The sequence below is a fragment of the Symphalangus syndactylus genome, chromosome 7 (genome assembly GCF_028878055.3).
Source record: "Symphalangus syndactylus isolate Jambi chromosome 7, NHGRI_mSymSyn1-v2.1_pri, whole genome shotgun sequence".
NCBI classification, from domain to species: Eukaryota; Metazoa; Chordata; class Mammalia; order Primates; family Hylobatidae; genus Symphalangus; species Symphalangus syndactylus.
Genome location: NC_072429.2, coordinates 122,259,406 through 122,277,555, shown reverse-complemented (window position 1 = coordinate 122,277,555; position 18,150 = coordinate 122,259,406). Strand labels below are relative to the sequence as shown.

Sequence of the window (18,150 nt, the reverse complement as noted above, 5' to 3'; positions counted from 1 at the left end):
GTCCCATATCAGTTTTTTGGAACCACACACTCTCTATTCTATGTGAAAGACTGTGCTGCTGAACTGCAGATGCAAAGATGAAAAAGATAAGTTCTCACCCTCAACAAGTTCCCAGAGGGGGGAGGGGGGAGAGATGGCATAAGGAGATAAACCTAATGCTAAATGACGAGTTGACGGGTGCAGCACACCAACATGGCACATGTATACATATGTAACAAACCTGCACATTGTGCACATGTACCCTAAAACTTAAAGTATAATAATAAAATAAAATAAAATAAAAAAGAAGTTCCCAGAGAAGTGAATGGGAACCAGGTAAACTGCTGCAGGACATTGTGGAGAACAGAGAACGTCAGAGGCAGGAGAGCAATGCAGGCAGGAGCAGGTAAACGCCTGGTTCCAATCTCAGCCCCTCCCCTCGGCAGCCTCAGTCTCCTCTTTTATAAAATGGAGATAACTGGAGTATCTAACTCAAGAGTGTCCAACCTTTTAGCTTCCCAGGGCCACATTGGAAGAAGAAGAATTGTCTTGGGCCACACATAAAATACACTAACACTAACAATAGCTGATAAGCTAAAAAAAAAAAAAAAAAAAAAAATCACAAAAAAAATTTCATAATGTTTTAAGAAAGTTTACAAATTCGTGTTGGGCTGCATTTAAAGCTGTCTTGGGCCACATGCAGCCCACAGGCTGCAGGTTAGACAAGCTTGGTCTACCTCATAGTGCTGCTAGAAGCATTAGTGTGTAAATGGTCAATCTTTTAAAAGACAACCAAAGGCTGGGCATGGTGACTCATACCTGTAATTCCAGCACTTTGGGAGGCCGAGGTAGGTGGATCATATGAGGTCAGGAGTTCGAGACTAGCCTGGCCAACATGGTGAAACCCAGTCTCTACTAAAAATACAATAATGAGCCGGGTGTGGTGGTGTGCACTTGTAGCCCCAACTAGTCAGGAGGCTGAGGCACGAGAATCACTTGAACCCAGGAGAAGGAGGTTGCACTGAGCTAAGATCACGCCCCTGCACTCCAGCCTAGGCAACAGAGCAAGAATCTGTCTCAAAAACAAATAAATAAAAATAAAAAATTAAAGCCAACCAAGAAAGGAAGAGGACAGGAGCCCAATGGCCAAGGAGAGTTTCACAGAGGAAAGGACCCCATTGCAGAACCTTGCCTGATGGGGACAGCTTTCCAGAAAGAAGGTACAACTTGTGAAAAGGCATAAACAATGACTATTCACAACTCTCTAGTAAGTTCAGGTCCACATTCCTATACACTAGGCAGCTGAGGGACTGCAAAGGAAAAGCATTGGCCCAAAATTGCCTTCATGGCACAGATGAGGAGCCAAGGAATGCAGGCTTGAGCAGCGGCCTCACTCTCTGAGTTGGTTCAGTGTCTGTCCAGCTGCCAGGAAAAAACTGACTGTGCTAGGAACAGGGATGTCACCTACAGATGCCACTATCTGCTCCATGTTATTTGGTCTAAGATAGAAGCACTATAGGCATATTTTCTTTTAACTTTTTGTTTTGAAATTATTATAGGAGGACGGGCGCAGTGGCTCATGCCTGTACTCCCAGCAATTTGGGAGGCTAAGGTGGGTGGATCACTTGAGGTCAGGAGTTCGAGACCAGCCTGGCCAAAATGGCGAAACCCCATCTCTACTAAAAATAAAAAAATTAGCCAGGCGTGGTAGCACGTGCCTGTAATTCCAGCTACTCGGGAGGCTGAGGCAGAGGAATTGCTTAAACCTTGGGGAGCAGAGGTTGCAGTGAGCCAAGATCATACCATTGCACTCCAGCCTAGGTGACAGAGTGAGACTCCATCTCAAAAAAAAATACATAAATAAAATTTAAAAAAAGAAATTATTATAGGAATGATTTTTTTGAGATGAAGTCTCACTGTATCGCCCAGGATGGAGAGCAGTGGTACGATCTCGGCTCACTGTAACCTCTGCCTCCCAGGTTCAAGCAATTCTCCTGCCTCAGGCACCCGAGTAGCTGGGACTACAAGCGCCCGCCACCATGCCTGGCTAATTTTTGTATTGTTAATAGAGACGGGGTTACAGCATGTTGATCAGGCTGGTCTCGAACTCCTGACCTCAGGTGATCTGCCTGCCTCTGCCTCCCAAAGTGCTGGGATTACAGGTGTAAGCCACCATGCCCAACCTGAAATTATTATAGGAATGATTTTAAATGGCTAATGTGGCAGACATATTTGTGATGTCATAGACTTTTATCCATTTAGCACAGGAAGGGACTTTGGCAATATATAGTCTGGCTACACATTAGAATTATCCAGAGACTGTGTTAACAATGTAGTTTTCTGATTTAGTAAATCTAGAAAGGGGTTCAGGATTTAGTGTTCTCAAATTTTTCTCACTACTACTCACTGGTGTCTCTGCTCACTCAGCGAGGCCTACCCATGCCCTACAACAGGACAGCAGCGAGGCAAAGCAAAACCTGCCAGGGGGTGTGGGGAGACTTCTTGCAACAGGATTCCCCACCCTGAGCTGCCCTGAGATGTGTAAGGCTACAGGTCCTTCCCCTCCAAGTTTCCCTAGGATGGGGAGTAAGACCACGACTCAAAATCAGCTAAGCTGTTCAGCAACAGAGATGATTTCTTGTGCATGGGACCATCTGTAACAGGGGTTAGATACCACTGCTAACAGTAACTGCCAACACTTCCTGAGTACCAGTAGCAGACACCAGGAAGATGCTTCCTGTGCATTATCTCATTTAAGCCTCACGACACCACTGACCAGGGGGAGACACTGAAGAGAGAGGGTAAATAACCTACCCGGATCCCACAGCGGACCAATGAGAGGCCTGGGACTTAAACCCAATATGCCTGACTCCAGAGGCCGTGCTCCTAACCCCAGAGCTGAGGGGCTTGGGTTTTCATGCAAGAGCAGCTTTCACGCAAGATCACCTGCTGGCAACGGAACTGAGAACGTCAGATCTGTGAGGCCAGGGGTTTTAATCTGTTTTTAGCCTGGCATATAAAACACACTCAATATATACATGTTAAATACATGAGTGAAGCCAATCAAATGATACATAATTTTAAATAAATACCCAGAAACTAGTAGTTTGTTACATTTCATCAATGTCGCTTTCCTTTCACTTTGTTTTTGTGTTTATTAGCATAAAAACTCTGTTGGTTTTTTTTTTTTTTTTGAGATGGAGTTTCATCCTTTTTGCCCAGGCTGGAATGCAATGGCACGACCTTGGCTCACTGCAACCTCTGCCTCCCGGGTTCAAGCAATTCTCCTGCCTCAGCCTCCCGAGTAGCTGGGATTACAAGCACACACCATCACATCCAGCTAATTTTTGTATTTTAGTAGAGACGGGGTTTTACCATGTTGACCAGGCTGGTCTAGAACTCCTGACCTCAGGTGATCCACCCACCTCGGCCTCCCAAAGTTCTGGGATTATAGGCATGAGCCACCGTGCCCAACCCTGGCCTCCATTCTTTAGGGGAACAGGTTAAAGTGACATGCAGATGTGTACTAAAAAGGACCCAGGTGTGGCCGGGCGCGGTGGCTCAAGCCTGTAATCCCAGCACTTTGGGAGGCCGAGGCAGGTGGATCACGAGGTCAGGAGATCGAGACCATCCTGGCTAACACAGTGAAACCCCGTCTCTACTAAAAAATACAAAAAATTAGCCGGGCGTGTTGGCGGGCGCCTGTGGTCCCAGCTACTCGGGAGGCTGAGGCAGGAGAATGGCGTGAACCCAGGAGGTGGAGGTTGTGGTGAGCCGAGATCGCGCCACTGCACTCCAGCCTGGGGGACAGAGAAAGACTCCGTCTCAAAAAAAAAAAAAAAAAGGACCCAGGTGTGAGACCCAGTTCTGCCACTGACCATGCGACTCTGAGCTACTCACTTTGCTCTGCTGTGTTTATTTCTTCCCTGAAAAATAAAGGGGTGGGAGTAGATCTGTATTTTTCAAATGCCAGTCATGTTCACCTTGGAGTTCATCAAGAACACTAACTCCTGAACCCCTCTATAGATTTACTAAATCGGAAAACTACATTATTTATTTATTTATTTAATGAGACAGGGTCTCTCTCTGTCACCCAAGCTGGAGTGCAGTGGCGCAATCTCAGCTCACTGCAGCCTCCACCTCCCAGGTTCAAGCAATTCTCCTGCCTCAACCTCCCGAGTAGCTGGGACTACAGGTGCGTGCCACCACGCTCAGTTAATCTTTGTATTTTTTTTTTAGTAGAGATGGAGTTTTGCCATGTTGGCCAGACTGGCCTCGAATTCCTGGCCTCAAGTGATCCACCTACCTCAGCCTCTCAAAGTGCTGGGATTACAGGCATGAGCCACCGCGCCCGGCCTAATATTTGTATTATTATTAGAGATGGGGTTTCGCCATGTTGGCCAGGCTGGTCTTGAACTCCTGGCCTCAAGTGATCCGTCCGCTTTGGCCTCCCAAACTGCTGGGATTATAGGTGTGAGCCACCACGCCCAGCCAAAAACTACATTTTTAACAGTCTCCGGATAATTCTAATGTGTAGCCAAAGTTCCTTCCTGTGCTAAATGTTAAGAGTCTAGATCACAAGTATATCCACCATTTAAAATCATTCCTATAATAATTTCAAAACAAAAAGTTAAAAGAAAATATGGCTACAATGTTTCTACCTTAGACCAAATAACATCTATTCTCAAAAGGTCAACTTATTAATTACTGTAGCCTTTCTCTACTGCTTAGGTCACTTCTGCTTTACTAAAACATACAGAACACTAAGGGGTTACAAGTCATAATGTATCAATACTCTCTGTATTAACTGTCTTACCCAGATCACAGGTCCATCTCCAGGTCTCGCCTGTTGTTTCCAGATAGGTATCTACAAAATACAATACATTTCATAAGCCATACCTTCATACCTTCAGTTAAACCACTACTAAATTATTTTCCCTTTTTCTTTTTGAGACAGGATTTTTTTTTTTTTTTTTTTTTTTGAGACAGAGTCTTGCTCTGTCACGCAGGCTGGAGTGCAGTGGCACAATCTGGGCTCACTGCAACCTCTGCCTCCCAGGTTCAAGCCATTCTCCTGCCTCATTTTCCCAAGTAGCTGGGATTACAGGCATGCGCCACCACACCCGGCTACTATTTTATATTTTTTTGATAGACAAAGGGTTTCACCATGTTGGCCAGGCTGGTCTCAAACTCCTGATGTCAGGTGATCTGCCCACCTCGGCCTCCCAAAGTGCTGGGATTACAGGCGTAAGCCACTGCGCCCGGCCAAGACAGGATCTTGCGATGCTGGAATGCACTCTTGCTGGAGTGCAGTGGCTACTCACAGGTGCCATTATAGTACACTGCAGCCTTGAACTCTTGGCTTCAAGTGATCTGCCCGCCTCAGCCACCTCCCAAGTAGCTGGGACTACAGGCACGTGTCATTGTACCTGGCTACTACTAAATTATTTAAAGCAAAACATACATGAGAAATAAAATATTTTTAAGTATGCAAAAATCAAGGTGAAGGAATGAATGAAGAGGAAGAAATCTAAATCCTTCTAAGTATCCCCAACAATGAAAGCTCTCAAGAGCACAAGTTACTGTATAATGGTCTTCAGAGAGTGAAAAGGGATCTGAACTAGGAATCAGAAGTCCTGGCAGGTATCAAATCTTGCTTTCCCATTTAATTATTCATAGGGCCACCCTAAGTCTTAATTTCCTCATCTATAAAATGAAGAAAGTTGTCCAAACCTTGCCTGCTTCACAGGGCTCCCATTGGGATCAAATGAGATGATACCTGCAAACGTGTTTTATAAAATATGAAGGGCTTACTTTTTCTAATTCTTCATATAAGTTGACTGTAGTTCTATTTAAACTCCAGAGACAAATCCTTACTTTAAAACTGAGAGTATGCGTCTCTAAGCTATTAAAAAAAAGCCTACATCTTCCATCTTGAATTTAAAAAAAGAAAAAAAAATGGCCAGGCACAGTGGCTCATGCCTGTAAATCCCAGCACATCAGGAGGCCAAGGCAGACAGGTCACCTGAGGTCAGGAGTTCAAGACCAGACTGGCCAACATGGAGAAAGCCTGTCTGTACTGAAAATACAAAAATTAGCCGGGCATGGTGGTGGGCACCTGTAGTCCCAGCTACTCGGGAGCCTGAGGCACAAAAATCACTTGAACCTGGGAGGCAGAGGTTGCAGTGAGCCGAGATCGCGCCATTGTGCTATATAGCCTGGGCGATGGAGTGAGACTCCGTATCAAAAAAGAAAAGAAAAAACAAACAAAAAAACACATCTACATTAATACCTAAAGAAAAGGGACTTTATCTGTGTAGACCATCACATATTTCCTTACCTAAAGTAAGGGACTAAGCTGGGCATGGTGGCTCACGCCTGTACTCCCAGCACGTTGTGGGGTTGAGGTAGGAGGATCACTTGAGGCCAGGAGTTCGAGACCAGCCTGGTCAACATAGCAAAACTCCATCTCTACTAAAAAATACAAAAATTAGCTGGGCTTGGTGGCACATGCCTGTAGTCTCAGCTACTCAGGAGGCTGAGGCAGGAGAATTGCTTGAAACTGGGAAGTGGAGGTTGCAGTGAGCCAAGAATCACGCCACTGCACTCCAGCCTGGGCGACAGAAAGGACTCAACTCTTCTAACTCAATCGTGCCTTGTAAGGAAAAAAACTCATTCAAAAGCAAACTTTTAAATGTTGCTGTATTTAATAAAGCACACTTCAGAAGAGTACTACACCCATGCTATATTTAGCTTCTTTTTTTTTTAATTTAGCTTTTAATGTCATCCTAAATCTCTTGTTTTCTTTCTGCAATCACTCACCAACTTACCATCTTCCTCTCATTTGATATGAAGACAGCATAACATTCTTCTAAAGGATACTGGCCATGGTTTTTGATGTATTCACAGAGCTTCCAAATATTTTCTTCACTGAAATAAAATAATTGTTTAATCAAGATTAGAGAACATTCTATGTGTCTTTTAAATTTGAACAAAATACTGATGATGACATCAAAAAGTTGGAAAAGACCTTAAACACCATGTCATCCAACAACTGGCTAACGTTTGAATCTCCTCTAAAACATCCCAACAAGCTGGTATTCAACCTATACTGTGTGTAAACCCCCCTCCACACAGAGCTGATAACCTCCCCTAGCAGTGCTTGTACATGGAGGCACTTTATAACTGATAAAATATGTCAATATTCTATTAGTTTTGGGCCCAGCAACTTGCGATACAGCTGAAATTCTAACTCAGCCACTTACAAGATAAGAACCTTTGACAAAGGCCAGGCGTGGTGGCTCAGGCCAGTAATCCCAGCACTTTGGGAGGCTGAGGCGGGCAGATCACGAGGTCAGGAGTTCGAAAACAGCCTGGCCAAGAGACCAGCCTGACCAATATGGTGAAACCCCGTCTCTACTAAAAATACTAAAACTAGCCAGGCATGGTGGCGGGTGCCTGTAATCCCAGCTACTTGGGAGGCTGAGGCAGGAGAATTGCTTGAACCTGAGAGACAGAAGTTGTAGTGAGCCAAAGATCACACCATTGCACTCCAGCCTGGGCAACAGAGCAAGACTCCAACTCAAAAAAAAAAAAAAACAAAAAAAAAAAACCTTTGACCATCTTGACCTCTCCAAGAATCTGCTTTTCTCATTTGTAAAATGGGCATAATCATATACTGTAAACACACAAAAATCTTAGTTAACACTGGTTCCCTGCTCTCTTTAGAAATGGGGCAGGATGGGTGTTTTGGGTTGGAAGCCTCCTGGCTGGAAAGAATCAGGAGCAATTATGTGATATGTCCAGGAACTCATTTGGGTGGGATTCCCCATGCCCCTCTAGTAAGGAAGGGACAAAATTTTATTTTTTTTATTATTTATTTATTTATTTTTGGAGACAGAGTCTAACTTCACTGACCAGGATGGAGTGCAGTGGTGTGATCTCGGCTCACTGCAACCTCCACTTCTTAGGTTCAAGTCATTAAGTCATTGTCGTGCCTCAGCCTCCTGAGTAGCTGGGATTACAGGTGTGCACCACCATGCCCGGCTAACTTTTGTATTTTCAGCAGAGACGGCGTTTCACCATGTTGGCCAGGCTGGTCTCAAACTCTTGACCTCAAGTGATCCACCCACCTCAGCCTCCCAAAGTGCTGGGATTACAGAGTGAGCCACCGTGCCCAGCCTATGTTTATTTTTAGAGATACGGTCTCACTCCATAGCCCAGGCTGAAGTGCAGTGGCTCAATCACAGCTCACCGCAGCCTCAAACTCCCAGCCTCAGCCTCCTGAGTAGCTGGGACCACAGATGCACACCACCACACCCAACTAATTTTAAAAATTATTTTTGTGTGTGTGGAGACAAGGTCTTGCCACGTTGTCCAGGCTGGTCTTGAACTGCTGGGCTCAAGCAATCTTCCCACCTCAACCTTCCTAAGTACGGGGATTACAGGTATGAGCCACTGCCTGGCCTTCTCAAGAGGCCTGATTTTTAGAAAGTTCTTTCTCATACTGAACTGAAATCAATCTTCCCATACCTTTGCCCCAGATGAATCTCTCTTCTACGTGACAGGTCTTTGGCTATCTGAAGTAGTGGTCGGAACCCGCCTAAGTAAAGTGATGCCCAGTACATCAAACAGAGCAGTAACTGAGCTGCACCCCCATACACATGAAACCAGTCACTGCAGGCAGTACTCACAGTTCAGCTGTTGGGTTCCTATCTTTTTCTAATAAGATACACAGCACCTTTGCTCAAAATGAGCTATACTAACACTCTGTTCACAGAATGTGGCTCAGTCTGTCAAAGCCTAGTTTCTTTTTTTGGTGGGGAGGGGGGACAGAGTCTCGCTCTGTCATCCAGGCTAGAGTGCAGTGACACAATCTCGGCTCACTACAACCTCCACCTCCTGGATTCAAGTGATTCTCCTGCCTCAGCCTCCTAAGTAGCTGGGACTACAGATGCACGCCACCACTTCTAGCTAATTTTTGTATTTGTAGTAGAGATGGGGTTTCACATGTTGGCCATCACATGTTGGCCATGGCTGGTCCTGAACTCCTGATCTCATGTGATCCACCTGCCTCGCCCTCCCAAAATGCTGGGATTACAGGTGTGAGCCACCGCACCCAGCCCAAAGCCTAATTTCATCCATGCCATGCTACCTAAAAATGAAGCAAGGCATGAACAGCCCTGAGGACGGTCACCATCTTAACGGAAGCAGGCACTGTTTCAGTTCATCAATCTTTGCCTTGCCTGTCTCAAATGGTCCATAAAACTAGGCTTAAAATACAGAAGTTGGACATATTTTTCTCCCATGGTTTTCTTTTTCTCTAAAATAACTAAGAAACCACAAGGGAAAAGTGATGGTTGTGGTTAAAAAAAAAAAAAGTTGGGGGGGGTGGAGATTGCTACTGCTACTGACTACTTCATATGATATGTACTATACAGTAATAAAAATTTACTGACTGGGCTGGGCATGGTGGCTCACATCTGTAATCCCAGCACTTTGGGAGGCTGAGGCGTGTGGATCACCTGAGGTCAGGAGTTTGAGACCAGTCTGGCCAACGTGGTGAAACTCTGCCTCTACTAAAAATATAAAAATTAGCTGGGCGTGGTGGCTGGTGCCTGTAATCCCAGCTACTCGGGAGGCTGAGGCAGGAGAATTGCTTGAACCCAGGGGCGGAGGTTGCAGTTAGCCAAGACTGTGTCACTGCACTCCAGCCTGGGTGACAGAGCAAAACAACCTCTAAAAAAAAAAATTTTACTGACTGTTTCAACATGACATATGGTATATATACAGTCAATAAAATTTCCTTAATCTAAATGTTCTAAGGCCAGGTTTGAAGAAGACAATTATCTCTCTGGCTTATAGAAGCTTTGGGGGAGTTTACCGTAAATATCTTCAAGAGCCTATAATGTACGAAATACTGTGCTAAGTGCTTGGAGGATATGATGATAAATTAGAGCTTACAGACCATGAGCAGAGACATACAAATCCATAAATGGCAAGCATCATAGAAGGCCATAAAAGATGCATGCAGAAAGGAAGAGGGAGTCATTAATTCGGAGGGAAATGGGAAGAGGTACAGGTTGTAGTTTCTCTTTGTTCATTCCCCTCTAAGGGTGGGCTTAGAGTTAATACAAAGGGGCCGGGCGAGGTGGTTCATGCCTGTAATCCAGGCACTTAAGGAGGCCAAGGCAGGCAGATCACCTGAGGTCAGGAATTTAAGACCTCGGATCACCTGAGGTTGGGAGTTCAAGACCAGCCTGGCCAACATGACAAAACCCTATTAAAAATACAAAAATTAATGGCCGGGCGCAGTGGCTCACACCTGTAATCCCAGCACTCTGGGAGGCCGAGGCAGGTGGATCATGATGTCAGGCGTTCAAGACCAGCCTGGCCAACATAGTGAAACCCCGTCTCTACTAAAAATACAAAAAATTAGATGGGTATAGTGGCAGGCACCTGTAATCCCAGATACTCGGGAGCCTGAGGCAGGAGAATTGCTTGAACCTGGGAGGCGGCGGTTGCAGTGAGCTTAGATCGCACCACTGCACTCCAGCCCAGACAACAGTGCGAGACTTCGTCTTAAAAAAAAAAAAAATACAAAAATTAGCTAGGCATGGTGGCACAAACCTGTAATCCCAGCTACTTGGGAGGCTGAGGCATGAGAATCGCTTGAGCCCGGGAGGCAGAGGTTGCAGTGAGCCGAGATTGCACCACTGCACTCCAGCCTGGGTAACAGAGTTAGACTTCATCACAAAAAAAAAAAAAAAAAAAAAAAAAAAACCCACACATAAAAATAAAAACACAAAATTACCCGGGCATAGGAGCATGCGCCTATAATCCCAGTTACTCAGGAGGCTGAGGCGTAAGACTCGAACCCGAGAGGCAGAGGTTGTAATAAGCCAAGATCGCACCACTGCTCTTCTAGCCTGGGTGACAGAGTAAGACTCTGTCTAAAAATAAAAAATAATAATAATAAAAACTACAAAGAGTTCATGAACCCACAGATACCACAAGCACTACTGGTAAGCTGAATACATAATGTGGCTTGAACATACTGTTATTTTTGAAATATATGTAAATGTTACACAGAAAAAAAATGTAAACTTCATAAGAGTCATTGACTTTTTAGTGCCTTTTAGTCAGCAATTGTTTTTCAAGAGCACAACGAATATCATGTAGGAGACTCCCATGAAAGTTTCGATGTTAAAAAAAGGGGGAGGTGATCTTATACTCGGAAATACAAGGAGTCACAGCTGAAACAGAAATACCTGTAGGCGGGGTGCGGTAGCTCACAACTGTAATCCCAATGCCTCGGCCAAGGTGGGAGGATCACTTGAGCTCAGGAGTTTGAAACCAGCCTGGGCAATGTAGCAAGACCCTCCAGAAAGAAAAAGAAAAAGAGAAAGAGAAGAGAAGGAAAAGGAGGGAAAGGAAGGAAAAGAAGGAAGGAAGGAAGGAAGGAAGGAAGGAAGGAAGGAGAGAGAGAGAGAGAAAGGAGGGAGGGAGGGAGGGAAGGAGAGAGAGAGGGAAGGAAGGAAGGGAGGGAGGGAAAGGAAGGAAGAGCAAGCAAGTTGTAGAAGAACTAGAAGAAACTATTCTAAAATTCATATGCACCAAAAAAGAGCCCAAACAGCCAAAACAATCCTAAGCAAAAAGAACAAAGCTGTAGGCATCACACTACCCAACTTCAAATTATACTAGAAGGCTATAGTAACCAAAACAGCATGGTACTGGTACAAGAACAGACACACGGACCAATGGAACAAGTTAGAGAACCCAGAAATAAAGCTGCATATTTACATTTATAACCATCTGATCTTCAACAAAGTCCAATAACAAGCAATGGGGAAAGGATTCCCTATTTAATAAATGATGCTGGGATAGCTGGCTAACCATATGCAGAAGATTGAAACTCGACCCCTTCCTTTCACCACATACAAAAATCAACTCAAGATGGATTAAAGACTTAAATGTAATACCTAAAACTATAAAACCCTAGAAGAAAACCTAGGAAATACCACTCCATACATAGGCCCTGGCAAAGATTTCATGATGAAGACTCCAAAAGCAATTGCAACAAAAACAAAAATTGACAGATGAGACCTAATTCAACTAAAGAGCTCTGCACAGCAAAAAAAAAAAAAAAAAAAAAAACCAAACTATCAATGGAGTAAATAGACAACCTACAGCCAGGCACTGTGAGGCTCACACTTATAATCCCAGCACTTGGGGAAGCCCAGGCAGGAAGACCACTTGAGTCCAAGAGTTCAAAATGAGGCTGGGCAACATAGCGAGACCCTGTCTCCACAAAAAGTAAAAAAAATTAACCAGGCAGGCTGGTTTCAGTTACTTGGGAGGCTGACATGAGAGGATTACTCGAGCCTGGGAGGTCAAGTCTGCAATGAGCTGTAATTGTGCCACTGCACTCCAGCCTGGGTGACAGAGTGAGACCCTGTCTCAAAAAAAAACCCAAAACAAAAAACAGACTACCTACAGAATGCAAGAAAATATTTGCAAACTATGCATCTGATAAAGTCTAATATCCAGAATCTATAAGGAACTTAAATAAACAAGCAAAAAACAACCCCATTAAAAAATAGGCCAAGGACATGAACAGATACTTCTCAAAAGCAGATAGACAAGGCACAGTGGCTCACATCTATAATCTCAGCACTTTGGGAGGCCAAGGCACATGGATCACTTGAGGTCAGGAGTTCAAGACCAGCCTGGCCAATATGGTGAAACACTGTCTCTATTAAAAATACAAAACTTAGCTGGGCATGGTGGTGCACACCTGTAATCCCAGCTACTCTGGCGGCTCAGCTGGGAGAACCACTTGAACCTGGGAGGCAGAGGTTGCAGTGAGCCGAGATCGAGCCACTGCACTCCACCCTGGGCAACAGAGTAAGACTCCGTCTCAAAAAAAAGGAAAAAGAGACATGCACACGGCCAACAAACATATGAAGAAACGCTCAACAGCACTAATCATTAGAGAAACGCAAATCAAAACCACAATGAGATACCATCTCACTCCAGTCAGAATGGCTATTATTAAAGTCAGGCCAGGTGCAGTAGCTCACATCTGTAATCCCAACAGTTCGGGAGGCCAAGGCAGGAAGACTGCTTGAGGCCAAAAGTTCAAGACCAGCCTGGGCAACATGGCACAACCCCACTCTACAAAAAATATAAAAATTAGCTGGGCATGGTGGTGCACACCTGTAGCCTCAGTTACTCGGGAGACTGAAGTGGGAGGACTGATTGACACCAGGTCAAGGCTGCAGTGGGCCATGATTGCACCACTGCACTCCAGCCTGGGCGACACAGTGAGATTCTGTCTCAAAAAAATCAATAAATAGGCCGGGCATGGTGGCTCACGCCTGTAATCCCAGCACTTTGGGAGGCTGAGGCGGGCAGACCAAGAGGTCAAGAGATTGAGATAATCTTGGCCAACATGGTGAAACCCCGTCTCTACTAAAAACACACAAATTAGCTGGGCGTGGTGGTGCATGCCTGTAGTCCCAGCTACTTAGGAGGCTGAGGCAGAATGGCTTGAACCCAGGAGGCGGAGGTTGCAGTGAGCCTAGATTGCACCACTGCACTCCAGCCTGACGACAGAGTGAGAATCCATCTCAAAAAAAAAAAAAAGAATAAATAAAACTAAACAAATAAAAATAATTTAAGAAGTCAAAAAAGTGGTGGTGTCCACCGGTACTCCCAGTTACTCAGGAGGCTGAGGTGAGAGGATCACTTAAGCCCAGGAAGTTGAGGTTGCAGTGAGCCATGATCATGCCACTGCACTGTAAGCCTAGGTGACAGAGTGAGACCCTATCTCAAAAAAAAAAAAAAAAGGGCAAAAAATAACAGATGCTGGCAAGGTGGTGGAGAAAAGGGGATGCTTATACTCTCCTGGTGGGAATGTAAATTAGTTAAGCCACTGTGGAAATCAGTTTGGAGATTTTTCAAAGAACTTGAAACAGAACTACCATGCGACCTAGCAATCCCGCTACTGTGCACATACCCAAAGGAATATAAATCCTTCTACCATAAAGACACATGCACACATATGTTCATCACAGCACTATTCATGATAGCAAAGATACAGAATCAACCTAGGTACCTATCAATGGTGAACTGATCAAGAAAATGTGGTATATATCATCCACCATGGAATACTACACAGCAATGACAAAGAACAAAAATCATGTCATTTGCAGCAACATGGATGGAGCTAGAGGCCAACATCCCAAGTGAATTAACACAGGGACAGAAAAGCAAACACTGAATGTTCTTGCTTGTAAGTGGGAGCTAAACCTTGAGTACACATGGACACAAATAAGGAAAGAGTAGACACGGGGCCTACCTGAGGGTAGAGGGTGACAGGAGGGTGAGGATCAAAAACTATCTGGTAGTATGCTCACTATCTGGGTGACAAAATAATTTGTAGGCCAAACCCCCAACACATACACTTTACCCATGTAACAAACCTGCACATGTAACCCCAAATCTAAAATAAAAGTTGGAAGGGAAAAAAAGATTTTTATTACATCAAAACTCAAACAAAATATGTGATTGGACAATATCTGAAATGTTCTTTAGACTCTAAACAAAAGCATAAGGGACTCAAAAAAGGGAGAGAGGGAGAGAGGGAAGAAAGGAAGGAAGGGAGGGAGGAAGGGAGGGAGGGAGGGAGGAAAGGAGGGAGAGAGGGAGGGAGGGAGGGAGGGAGGGAGAGAGGGAGGGCTGTGGATTTGCCCCAAGCTGTCAGCTGATCATCTTGGCAGCAGAAAGGTTGGGACGCTGCAGGGGTTCCCAGTGATGAGCTGAGGTCAGAGATGCATGCAGATGGGGAGAACCCCTGGCACAAAGCAGGCACTCCACAATTGTTTGAAAAATACAAAATAATTAAGTCAGAATCAGGTTTGAAAAACACAAAATAATTAAGTCAGAATCAGAAATGCTCTGCTGATGACACAGTCCCAAACAAATACTGACTGCCACTATTATCATTAAACAGGGTCTTGAAGCATAAGTAACATCTGGAAGCTAACATGACGGAAGCTAACAGAAGTAGACAGGAGGCATTCATTTCAAGTTAAAAAACCTGCAGGATGGCCGGGCACGGTGACTCACACCTGTAATCCCAGAACTTTGGGAGGCCGAGGCAGGTGGATCACCTGAGGTTGGGAGTTCGAGACCAGCCCGGCCAATGTGGTGAAACCCTGTCTCTACTACAAATACAAAAATTAGCTGGGCATGGTGGTGGGTGCCTGTAGTCCCAGCTACTCAGGAGGCTGAGGCAGAAGAATGGCTTGAGCCCGGGAGGCAGAGGTTGCAGTGAGCCAAGATCGCACCATTGCACTCCAGCCTGGGCAACAGACTGAGATTCAGTCTCAAAAAAAAAACCACAAAAAACAAAAAAAAAAACCCCACAAAGCTGCAGGAGCCAAAGTAGTGCGGTGTCCCCACCTGATGTATTCAGACAGGGTAGAGCACTGGTTGTCAGCAAGAGGCGATTTTACCCCCCAACCCCTACAGGACACTTAGCAATGTCTGGAGACATTTTTGGTTGTCATAACTAGGGCTAGGGTGCTAACAGCAACTAGTGGGTAGAAGCCAGGGATGCTGCTACACGTCCTGCAATACACAGGACAGCCTCCATAGCAAAGAATTATCATGCTCAAAATGTCACTCAAGCCAAGATGGAGAAACCCTGTGGTAGAGTGGTCATCTCTCACCATTCTTCTACAAGACTGCTCTAACTCCAATACTCCAATTGTACCAGCCTCCTCACTGTTCCTATCACACTCACAGCACGATTCCTTCTCAGATCCTTTGTACCTGCTGTTCTCCCTGCTGAAACGACCATCCTCCAATAGTTGCAAAGCTCCCACCCTCTTTTTTCAGATCTCTTTTCAAATATCACCTTATCAACAATGTCTTCTCAAAATATCCTAATAGAAAATAAATCACCATCCTTTATCTTATTTTTCTCAAACCCAAACATGGTTTACTTGTTTTGTTTTTTGTTTTGTTTTTTTTTTGAGATGGGGTCTCGCTCTGTTGCCCAGGCAGGAGGGCAGTGGCATCAGCTCACTGGAACCTCCGCCTCCCAGGTTCAAGCGATTCTCCTGCCTCAGCTTCCTGAGTAGCTGGGATTACAGGTGCGCGCCACCACACCTGGCTAATTTTTGCATTTTTAGTAGAGGCAGGGTTTCTGCATGTTGGCCAGGCTGGTCTCAAACTCCTGGCCTCAAGAAATCCGCCCACCTCGGCCTCCCAAAGTGCTGCAATTACAGGCGTGAGCCACCGCACCAGGCCTTATCTGCTTTTCTCTCAAAATATAAGAACCAAGGGATCCATGAGGGAATTTGTCGATTTTGTTCACTGCCGTATCCCCAGTGCCCAGAAGTGTGCCACATACTCCAAGTGCCTAATAAACATTTATTGAATGAATGAATAAAACAATGAATGGACATTAGGGAGAACTAATGGGATTTAGAAGAGGCAGAACAGAAAAATAGTGCAGTAGTTAAGATGCATGAGCTTCAGAATCACGAAGAGGTTCCAGTTTCAGCACCACCACTTGCTAGATGTGTGATTTGGGGGCACAGAACAGCCTCTCTGTGGCTCAGTCTTTTTATTAGTAAAATGAGGATAACGATAATAAAAGAAGCTACCTCCTGGACATCGATGGAAGCACCTGCCACTGAGCCTGACATGCAATCAGGGCCAAACAAATGTTAAGCTCTTGGTGGTATTGGTTTAGTGACCAGCAGAAGGGGTCGGGGTAGGTTTAGATAGCACTGAGGTTTCCTGTACAAGGACTAGAAGCTGGGGAAGAAGCCATTACTCAGGAAAGAGTAGGTATGAAGACTAAGGCAGGGGCGGTGCTTCAGCCGCAGAGGTGGCCTAGGACACGGGTGCAGTGCGTGGATTCCGGGGCCAGACCCTGCCTGTAAATCCCCACTCTTTCATTCACAAGCTACGTGGCCCTGCGCAAATTACTTGCAGCCCTCTGTGCTTCAGTGCTCTCATCTTTAAACTGGGGAAAACAATACCTTCCTCTTAGGGTTATTGTGATGCTCAGTGATTTAGTTTACCTAAACCACCCAGAACAACGCGTGGCATATAGCAAGTGCTGTATGAATGTAACCATTATTATAATGACAACATGGTTAAGATCATGGTTTCTGGTGCGAGAGAGCCTGAACTGGATTCCTGGCTGCTATTAGCTGGGTGACCTTGGGAAGTTATCCCAAACTCTCTGTGCCTTCATTCTCTTCCAAAATTAAAATGACCTTCACCTCAGTCTGAAACCCCACAGGCTTCAGCAGAGTAATCTCCAAAGGTTTTCAGAGCTCCACCCTTCCTGGCCCCGAAGCAGAGATCTGCTGAGCAAATCCAACCGACAAGCGCCAGGCACAGGTAAGGCACTATCGACCCTATGATTCCGGACGAATTCCCAACCCCATCCAATAGCCCACGCTCTACTCAAGAGACGAGAGCTGCCATTCCCGCTCCCTCCTCCCGCAGAACTGTAGAACCCGCCGGTAGAGGCCGGGAGCGCCCCCAAGGAGGGGCCGGGAAGAGGCGGGGCCCGGTTGCGACTCGCCGCCCGGGAGCCTGGGAGACCCAGAGGCTGCGCCCGCGCCCCCTCACCAGTAGCAGCTGCTGTAGACGCAGGCGTCCCGCGGGGGGCTGGCCGGCTGGTAGTGGACAGCAGCAGGGCCATTACCCTCCATGGCCGGCTAGCTAGGCCAGGGCCCGGACCGGAGGACGACCGACTGGACAAGACGTAGGAAAGGGTGGGCTTGTAGTGGCCCGCGTGGGTTCCCGGCGCGGAGTGGGCGGAGCCCGGGAAGGGGGGGCTCGGGCAGTTTCCGGGTGGTGGGGCCAGTAGCGCGGTGGGCGGGGCAAGGGCGGGGCTAGCAGCACGAGTTCCTGGCGCGGGAAGCTCGGGACGAAGTGGGCGGAGCTCGGGGCCTGCGGCGCCAGTTCCTGGGTGGGTGGAGCCCAAGCGAAGTGGGCGGGTCCGGGGTGGGTTGAGTGGCGCGAACTCCCGGTGGGCGGAGCCCGGGACGAGGAGGACAGCGCGCTTCCGGGTAGGCGGATCCCGGCTGGTGGGTGGGGCCCGGGATGGGGCGGGACTGGAGGCCTGGGCTCTGGTGG

General features: G+C 46.2%; 1 protein-coding gene across 4 annotated transcripts in view; it reads right to left on the bottom strand.

Annotated features, from left to right (window-relative positions):
- The window catches only part of NTAQ1 (N-terminal glutamine amidase 1), a 34,084-nt gene extending 16,202 nt beyond the window's left edge, over positions 1-17,882 (bottom strand). For 2 of the 4 annotated variants that reach the window (XR_010121753.1, XR_010121754.1), the window contains exons 1-3: positions 17,641-17,833; positions 6,810-6,909; positions 4,796-4,846 (exon numbers count right to left, since the gene is read on the bottom strand). Coding sequence is in view for 1 of the 4 variants with exons in the window: in XM_055287179.2 (XP_055143154.1) it covers positions 4,796-4,846; positions 6,810-6,909; positions 17,641-17,723 (234 nt within the window). In the remaining 3 variants the exon portion in view is untranslated. Of the gene's footprint in view, positions 1-4,795; positions 4,847-6,809; positions 6,910-17,640 lie in introns of all 4 variants that reach the window. The other 2 variants (XR_008659080.2, XM_055287179.2) reach the window with 2 other exon arrangements.
- Between the last annotated feature and the right edge of the window lie 268 nt (positions 17,883-18,150).